The 9,609-nt window shown below is 35.6% G+C and overlaps 2 protein-coding genes across 2 annotated transcripts; both read left to right on the top strand.

The window, feature by feature from the left end:
* Positions 1 to 442: 442 nt before the first annotated feature.
* On the top strand, positions 443 to 4,902 carry LOC122604027 (cullin-3A-like). Its single transcript, XM_043776914.1, has 2 exons — positions 443 to 820; positions 2,683 to 4,902. The coding sequence occupies exons 1-2, from the start codon at positions 660 to 662 to the stop codon at positions 4,721 to 4,723; spliced, it is 2,202 nt and encodes a 733-aa protein (XP_043632849.1). The 5' UTR covers positions 443 to 659; the 3' UTR covers positions 4,724 to 4,902.
* Positions 4,903 to 5,172: 270 nt separating this feature from the next.
* Positions 5,173 to 8,870, top strand: LOC122603937 (cullin-3A-like). The gene is made up of 2 exons (XM_043776796.1): positions 5,173 to 5,492; positions 6,717 to 8,870. The coding sequence occupies exons 1-2, from the start codon at positions 5,332 to 5,334 to the stop codon at positions 8,755 to 8,757; spliced, it is 2,202 nt and encodes a 733-aa protein (XP_043632731.1). The 5' UTR covers positions 5,173 to 5,331; the 3' UTR covers positions 8,758 to 8,870.
* Positions 8,871 to 9,609: the final 739 nt, after the last annotated feature.

Here is a 9,609-nt window from a genome sequence, read left to right as displayed (position 1 = left end):
AAGATTCATTGTAGTGAATAAAAGTGTGTATGAAAGGAAGTTGTGTAAAAATATTGAAGAATGTGTGAAAGAAGAAAGAAGATGATAATTTTATGTTGTGTGTGAAATAAGAATGAGATTGTGTAAATAGATGATAAATTTTAATTTATATTTTGTTTAAAATCAAGTATTTAGCCGTTGGGGTTGGGGGGGGGGGGGGGGGGGGTGGTTCTACAAGCCCCAACGTTCAAAACTCACTCCTCGGCTTCACTAATCAAAATGGTACCCGATTTCATATACCCGAGCTTTACCCGATTGGTTGAAATGGTATAGCCGATCGGTTCGAGTTACCCAATCCATACCCGACGGGGTACTCTACCCCTCTTAAGACAAATATTTTAATAAAAAATTTGGGCTTTTTCTTTTCTTTGTAACTTTAACAACCTCCCCTCCATACATTCATCCAATCAATCAATCAATCAATCAAAGACAAAATACCTTCTCAACTCCAACTTCCAATTTCATTTTCCGAATTCATTTTATAACCGATTTATCCAAAATTTTGAAATACTACGTTTTATATATCCTGTATATATATAATTATATTAGACTTTTAGAGACAGATATAGATATAGATTTGCATATACATATATAGATACAGCTGGGGTTTTGAATCGGAGATGAGTTCACAGAAGAAGAGGAATTTCCAGATTGAAGCGTTTAAGCATCGAGTTGTTGTGGATCCGAAATATGCGGAGAAAACATGGAAGGTTTTAGAACACGCGATTCATGAGATTTATAATCATAACGCCAGTGGCCTTAGCTTTGAAGAGCTTTACAGGTTCTCCTTTTATTTTTTTAAAATCTATTTCAATTATTATAGAGATATATTTTGTATAATTATATTAGTTCGGTTATTTGCATCCGATTTATAGTTTGTGCTAGATATATGATATGATTTTTGTTATGTTATATAGGTTTAGATTATATGTGTTTACGCGATAATTTTTATTCAAAATAGAAGCAAAGAGTATTATGTTATGGTCGTTATCCTTTTAGTTATCTGAAATGATGAACGGTATTGTGGCACGGACGGTTTAATGTAATTCTATGTTGCAAGTTGATAGATGTAAGAAATTGATTGTCTTTAGGAATTAGGAGTAAGCTTATGGCTGGACTCCCTCTGCTATCAATTGATTTTAGGGTGGAAACCTGTGTTCGGTAAAGCATCGGTCCTATCACGAATTTGTGATGTAGTTTGTGGAAATGCATATACTGTAGAGTTAAGTAGATAAGGCATGGATAGTGGCAGGGCTTTAAAGTTGAGTTTTTTTTGATGAAACTTAATTCTAGACCATCTAGGACTTATAGCTTTATTTACACGGTGAGCCTATGAACTATTTAATCGGACGTTTACGGTTAGAGTACAGTATTATAAACAGAAAAGAAACGTTAAGCCGTGTAAAACTTCAAACTCAGGATTTTTGTATCAAGCAATTTCACTTGCGACTTAAAATAGTTTTTGACTTTTTGGAAATTTCTGTTTGCTTCTCTTCCCAGTTTATTTCACAATTGTCTGTTATACCACTACTTAGTTTTTATGATATGTGTGACATGTCTTAATTTAGTTACTGGTTAGGCTGTTTATAAGTTTGTTCTGTTTCTTTTGTCACTTTTATATAAAAATGTATTGGTAACCTATAATTTTTTGCCCCCTATGCATTAGTCACTTTTTATTGAGTTATTTGGTTTACTTGCTGTAAGTATGACGCACCATGCTTTTTGTTTGTTAACTAGGTTGTTATCCTGTAGCTATTTTTGACATAATCGTACTAGCTAAAGTTTCCAAATTTAATTTTGCCTGTTAGGAATTTCTCTGTTGTCACCAATTTCCTTCTGTAGTATTTAATTTACAATGGGAAGTGATACAAGTTGTACTGTCTACCATGCCTCATGGCTCATTTTTTGAGCTGTCAAATCTTTTGTATGGCATGCCATGATTGTTATGGAAATGATGCATTCATGTGGAGCTAACTTCATACATATAGTACCATGTACCAGTTGTCTTCATGATATGTGTTCTATTTAGCTAAACTAGGTATTTGCCAGTTGTGATCATGATATGTGTTCTAATTAATTAAACTAGTTGTTCTAGTCTTCCTTACAATGTTAATCCAATGATATCTGATACATGAATGACCTAATTCAAATGTGAGTCATGTGGTCAAGTATTTTAAGTTTGTATTGGATGGCAAGCTTGTATAATTTTCTCAGATACTAATTTATGTGAGAAACAAAGTATTGTATTCAAATATAACCTCTCAACGTATATTTTTATGCATGATCATCCACAGACAGGTACATATGCTACATTTTTTCTTGGTTATGGTCTTTGATTGTGCCAATTTTCTTTGTGTTTACTTGTCATGTGGATGACAATAGTAATTAGTTTTGTGGTGTTCCTAATTGTGGATGATTTTTAAATAAATCATATCTTGCTTAGACCAAAAAATAGAGATAATGTTCTAGTTAATTCGATAGTAAGAATATCAAATAACCAGTCCCCAAATGAAGAACTGTTACAAATATTGAAGGGACTGCTGGATATTTTAAAAGAGCAAATAAGTACTAGATTTAGATATGACATAATGTAAATATACAAAATGATAAGCCTTGACATTTATCCATGTTTTATTTGACCAGAAATGCGTACAACATGGTCCTGCACAAATTTGGAGACAAGTTATACTCTGGACTTGTATCGACCATGACTTCACATTTAAAAGAAATAGCAGCAGCAGTTGAAGCATCTCAAGGGGCTTTGTTTCTAGAAGAGTTGAACAAAAAATGGATGGAACACAACAAAGCATTGCAAATGATAAGAGACATATTAATGTACATGGATAGAACTTACATTCCAAGTAATCACAAAACTCCGGTTCATGAGCTTGGCCTGAACTTATGGAGAGATCACATTATTCACTCCAAAAATATCCAAATGAGGTTAAAAGATACACTCCTGGAAATCGTGGAGAGGGAAAGAGGCAGTGAAGTTATTAACCGAGGTTTAATGAGAAACATAGTGAAAATGCTAATGGACCTTGGTCCATCTGTTTACCAAGAAGACTTTGAGAAGCCATTTCTTGATGTCTCAACCAACTTTTACCGTGGGGAATCTCAGCAGTTTATTGAATGCTGTGATTGCGGGGATTATCTAAAAAAAGCTGAGAAACGTTTGAATGAAGAGATTGAACGAGTGTCACACTACTTAGATGCTAAGAGTGAGGTGAAGATAACAAATGTGGTGGAGAAGGAGATGATTGAAAGTCAAATGAGCAGATTAGTTTACATGGAGAACTCTGGCTTGGTTAATATGATTGTGGATGACAAATATGAAGATATGGGCAGGATGTACAACTTATTCCGTAGGGTACCTAATGGTCTAACGTTAATCCGTGACGTGATGACTTCTCACATTCGGGAAACTGGTAAACAACTGGTGACTGATCCCGAAAAGTTAAAAGATCCCGTGGACTTTGTACAACGCCTATTGGATGAAAAAGATAAACATGATAAAATCATTAATCTTGCATTTAACAACGATAAAACGTTCCAAAATGCTCTAAATTCTTCGTTTGAATATTTTATTAATTTGAACCCCCGGTCCCCGGAATTCATCTCCTTGTTTGTTGATGACAAGCTCAGGAAAGGACTGAAAGGGGTTAGTGAAGAGGATGCAGAGATAGTCTTAGACAAGGTGATGATGCTCTTTCGTTATCTACAGGAGAAAGATGTATTTGAAAAGTATTACAAGCAACATCTGGCAAAAAGGCTTCTTTCGAGTAAGAGTGTGTCTGATGACGCAGAGAGAAGCTTGATACTGAAGTTGAAAACAGAATGTGGGTACCAATTTACTTCAAAATTGGAAGGTATGTTCACCGACATGAAGACTTCTCAGGATACAATGCAAGGTTTCTATGAAGCCATGGGACCTGTATTAGGCGATGGACCCACACTCGATGTACATGTTTTAACCACTGGCTCTTGGCCGACTCAGTCCAGCACCGCGTGCAACCTTCCTCCCGAAATCCTAGCAGTTTGTGAAAAGTTCAGGACGTATTACCTTGGGACCCACAATGGACGTAGGTTAACATGGCAAACAAACATGGGTTCTGCAGATATTAAAGCTACATTTGGGAAAGGGCAGAAACACGAGCTAAACGTTTCTACATATCAAATGTGTGTTCTGATGCTTTTCAACAATGCAGATCGGTTGAGTTATAGAGAAATTGAACAGGCGGTTGAGATTCCCACCATGGAATTAAAAAGGTGTTTGCAGTCCTTGGCTTGTGCAAAGGGAAAGAATGTTTTGAGGAAAGAACCAATGAGCAAAGATATCAGTGAAGATGATGACTTCTTCTTTAATGATAAGTTCTCAAGCAAGTTTTATAAAGTGAAGATAGGTATGGTGGTGGCGCAGAAGGAATCAGAACCTGAAAAGTTAGAAACGAGGCAGAGGGTGGAGGAAGACAGAAAGCCTCAGATCGAAGCGGCTATTGTTAGAATTATGAAAGCGAGACGGGTGCTGGATCACAACAATATTGTGGCTGAGGTTACAAAACAATTACAGTCTAGATTCCTACCAAATCCAGTAGTTATAAAGAAAAGAATCGAGTCTCTTATTGAAAGGGAGTTCTTAGAGAGGGACAGAGAAGACAGAAAGTTGTATCGATATTTGGCTTGAAGGAAAAAGAAGCGCTTGATTACTGTTATGTCAATTATGTAGTTTCATTATGTTTTGGGTGGTGGAAAATGGGATTATTCTTGAAATGATAGTTTCGTTTTGATACTTGATATATAGTATGATTTCGTTTTATGCAAAAATATATTGCATTTTATTGTGAGTATTACATTGTTTTGAAAGATATATCTCGCATATACAGTTACGCACCTATGTTTTCAAGTTTCAACTCATAATCGTTTATTTAGTTCTAAAAACTAAAAAAGATAAAATTACGAATGCAAATTACGTTTCACAATTAATTACCCCGGAGAAACAATTTTCCAAAAAACCCACCGAGGCCCAAACTATAAAAAGAAAACAAAAAACCATATTTATATATTTTTTTTCCTCTAAAACAATTCCCGTCCAATCAAGATATCAATAATAATACCTTCTCAACTTAATTTTTTCTTTTTCACATACAAACATTTCCACTGTAAATCCAAATTCATTAAATTATCTGGATATTCGGAAACCCTAAATATCGACATAATAATACACGTGTTCATACATATATCAGACCTATATAGATACATAATATAATTACAGGTTAGGGTTTTGAATCGGAGATGAGTTCACAGAAGAAGAAAAACTTCCAGATTGAAGCTTTTAAACATCGAGTGGTTGTGGATCCAAAGTATGCTGAAAAAACATGGAAGGTTTTGGAACATGCGATTCATGAGATTTATAATCATAACGCCAGTGGCCTCAGCTTTGAAGAGCTTTACAGGTCCTCTTTTTTTTATATATAATTTATTTCAATTTTTATATAGTCATTTATATTGCATGTATTACATATATATATGTGTGTGTGTTATGTGATTTTATTGCTTGTGTAGGAAATATAGTTTTATAAGCTTATTGGTTACTCTTTCTGATACCAATTGGTTCTAGAGTGGAAACTGTGTAGGCAAGCTTATATGTGGGATATCGTTAACAATCGGTTTAATTACGAAGTTTTATCATGAACTTTTGATGCATATTTAGTTGGTATACAACTATACATAATAGAGCCAAGTAGGTATAATGGTATGGGTTTAAAGTTTGTATCTTTTGATGAAACTGATATCTATACCGTTTAGGACTTGTATCTTTTATTTTTTTGGTAATTGAAGTGTTCGGCATTTGGCGGACTAATTTATGAGGTCAGAGTTCACCGTTACACAATATTGAACCAGGTAAAGCTCTCTCGAGGGGAGGCTGGCTTGGCCATACAAGAGTTGTTATTTTTTAATATCTTTTTTTCACTAGCCAACGTTTGAACCTTGGATCTCTATTCCCTATCTTTACTTCACTGTTGATAACCTCTTTCACTACCCTCGGTGGTGTTTAAAGGTTTTTACGCGGTGAGCTCATAAGTTATTTAATTCTACATTTATACATGAGTAACAGGAATAAAAGTCTATCACCATTTAATTGTCAAAGTTCATCCCTTCTAGTTTAGCAATGTCACTTTCTCACATATTATTTGGCAATGTCCCTTCTATTTTTTGCTATGGAAATGCTGTATATTTATATATAGCTAACTTCATACATATAGTACTTTATAGGGACCAATTATATTTATGATATGTGTTCAATATAATCAAAAGAAAGTGTTCTAGTTTTCTTTACAACATTACATTCATCTGTAGTTAGTAGGATCTGATTTTTCGAAGGACCTAATTCAATTGTTAGTCATCCTGTAATCAAGTATTATGATTTTGTTTTGGATGGCAAGCTTGTTATAATCTTCTCAGATGTTAGTGTATCTGAGAAACAAATGATGATGATTACATCTTCTTAAAGTAAGTTTTATGCACTGTCATATGCATTCATGTACATATTCTGGAGTTTTTCTACCTTACGCTTTCTGCTGTGTCACTTTCTCTTTTTGGATACTTGTGTCCCCCCCTTCCATGAAAATTGTATTGATTACACCAATCATTATTCCATCTGTGTTTTATTTGGACAGAAATGCATACAATATGGTCCTGCATAAATTTGGAGACAAGTTATACTCTGGACTTGTATCAACCATGACTTCACATTTACAAGACATAGCAGCAGCAGTTGAAGCATCTCAGGGGGCTTTGTTTTTAGAAGAGCTAAACAGAAAATGGATGGAACACAACAAAGCATTGCAAATGATAAGAGACATATTAATGTACATGGATAGAACTTACATTCCAAGTAATCACAAAACTCCGGTTCATGAGCTTGGCCTGAATTTATGGAGAGATCATATTATCCACTCCAAAAATATCCAAACAAGGCTAAAAGATACACTCCTGGAAATTGTGCAGAGGGAAAGAGGCGGTGAAGTTATTAACCGAGGTTTAATGAGAAGCGTAGTGAAGATGCTATTGGACCTCGGTCCATCTGTTTACCAAGAAGATTTTGAGAAGCCATTTCTTGATGTCTCAGCCAACTTTTACCGTGGAGAATCTCAGCAGTTTATTGAATGCTGTGATTGCGGGGATTATTTGAGAAAAGCTGAGAAACGTTTGAATGAAGAGATTGAACGAGTGTCGCACTACTTAGATGCTAAAAGCGAAGTGAAGATAACGAATGTGGTGGAGAAGGAAATGATTGAAAGTCAAATGAGCAGATTAGTTTACATGGAGAACTCTGGCTTGGTTAATATGATTGTGGATGACAAATATGAAGATATGCGCAGGATGTATAACTTATTCCGTAGGGTACTTAATGGTCTAACGTTAATACGTAACGTGATGACTTCTCACATTCGGGAAACTGGTAAACAACTGGTGACTGATCCCGAAAGGTTAAAAGATCCTGTGGATTTTGTACAACGCCTATTGGACGAGAAAGATAAACATGATAAAACCATTAATCTTGCATTTAACAACGACAAAACATTCCAAAATGCTCTAAATTCTTCGTTTGAATATTTTATTAATCTGAACCCTCGGTCCCCAGAATTCATCTCCTTGTTTGTGGACGACAAGCTTAGGAAAGGACTGAAAGGGGTGAGTGAAGAGGATGTCGAGGTTATTCTAGACAAGGTGATGATGCTATTCCGTTATCTACAAGAGAAAGATGTATTTGAAAAGTATTACAAACAACATCTGGCAAAAAGGCTTCTTTCGAGTAAGAGTGTGTCTGATGACGCGGAGAGAAGTTTGATACTGAAGTTGAAAACAGAATGCGGGTATCAATTTACTTCAAAGTTGGAAGGTATGTTCACCGACATGAAGACTTCTCAGGATACAATGCAGGGTTTCTATGAAGCCATGGGACCTGTGTTAGGCGATGGACCCGCACTTGATGTACATGTTTTAACCACTGGCTCTTGGCCGACTCAGTCCAGCACCGCGTGCAACCTTCCTCCCGAAATTCTAGCAGTTTGTGAAAAGTTCAGGACGTATTACCTTGGGACACACAATGGACGTAGGTTAACATGGCAAACAAACATGGGTTCTGCAGATATCAAAGCTACATTTGGGAAAGGGCAGAAACATGAGCTAAACGTTTCCACATATCAAATGTGCGTTCTGATGCTTTTCAACAATGCAGATCGGTTGAGTTATAGAGAAATTGAACAGGCGGTTGAGATACCCACCATGGAATTGAAAAGGTGTTTGCAGTCCTTGGCTTGTGCAAAGGGAAAGAATGTTTTGAGGAAAGAACCAATGAGCAAAGATATCAGTGAAGATGATGACTTCTTCTTTAATGATAAGTTCTCAAGCAAGTTCTATAAGGTAAAGATCGGTATGGTGGTTGCGCAGAAGGAATCAGAACCTGAAAAGTTAGAAACGAGGCAGAGGGTGGAGGAAGATAGAAAGCCACAGATCGAAGCGGCGATTGTTAGAATTATGAAAGCGAGACGGGTGCTGGATCACAACAATATTGTGGCTGAGGTTACAAAACAACTACAGTCTAGATTCCTACCAAACCCGGTAGTTATAAAGAAAAGAATAGAGTCCCTTATTGAAAGGGAGTTCTTAGAGAGGGATAGAGAAGACAGAAAGTTGTATCGATACTTGGCATGAAGAAATAAACGAGCATGACTACTTACTGTTATGTGTTTTCAATTTCTTTTGGGTGGTGGAAAATGGGATTATTTGTTGAAATGATACAATTTTAGTTTCGGTTTGATACTTGATATGTGGGCTTTATTCTTGTTCTTTTTTTGTACCATTCTTACGTTGTAGCCTCTGCAATCAGTTCCTAGTCGTAAAGGGGAGCGATTGGATCCACATTACATGGATGTGATATCGAACTTATGACCCCCCGAAAAAAATAGTGAAAACTTGCAATATGGTTAAAGGCTTTTCTGGAAAGCAAAGTGAAGATCATATAATTTTCATGTGCAGATATCATTGATGATTAATTCATCAAACGGTACAAGCTCCTGCAGGTTTTAATATGTTTTAAGAATATCGAAAAACAGTATGACTTCGTTTTTATTCGAAAGTATATTGCTTTTTTTGGTATTATTTTAGTTCATTAAAGATATTTTAGGTAATTTGATATACAACGGGTCAAAAAAAACCGAAGCCATGAATTGGGTTAGGTGGGTTGGAATAAATACTCAAAAGTGGTTGGAGCAACAATCACATGCAACATGCACCCCACGTTTTCATGATATCATCATATTTTATATTTTTATAATTTTAATTGTTATTTCCTTAATTTGTTTGGCAGTTTGTTTCCTTTATGTTAGTGGGTAGAAGTTAGCACTTCCTAAACTCTAGGATCATGGGTAGTTTAACATTTTGTATTGTGTTATTTAAAAGTACTTTGGTAAATGAAATGGGACAGATGATTTAGATGAAAACTTGTGTGATAGTTTATCTCATTTTGTGAGTTAAATTATTATGTCTATGCTAGCTCAACCGTGG

This window comes from Erigeron canadensis, chromosome 6 (genome assembly GCF_010389155.1).
Source record: "Erigeron canadensis isolate Cc75 chromosome 6, C_canadensis_v1, whole genome shotgun sequence".
In the NCBI taxonomy this organism is placed as follows: domain Eukaryota; kingdom Viridiplantae; phylum Streptophyta; class Magnoliopsida; order Asterales; family Asteraceae; genus Erigeron; species Erigeron canadensis.
Note: the sequence above shows the minus strand (reverse complement) of the source record. Positions and strands in the feature narration are given on the sequence as shown.

What these genes read in the sequence shown, in the direction of transcription:
- LOC122603937 (XM_043776796.1), top strand. Translation starts at nt 5,332, where the DNA reads ATGAGTTCACAGAAGAAGAAAAACTTCCAGATTGAAGCTTTTAAACAT. An exon ending in AGCTTTGAAGAGCTTTACAG is followed by an intron (nt 5,493 to 6,716) that starts GTCCTCTTTTTT and finishes TTATTTGGACAG; the next exon opens with AAATGCATACAATATGGTCC.
- LOC122604027 (XM_043776914.1), top strand. Translation starts at nt 660, where the DNA reads ATGAGTTCACAGAAGAAGAGGAATTTCCAGATTGAAGCGTTTAAGCAT. An exon ending in AGCTTTGAAGAGCTTTACAG is followed by an intron (nt 821 to 2,682) that starts GTTCTCCTTTTA and finishes TTATTTGACCAG; the next exon opens with AAATGCGTACAACATGGTCC.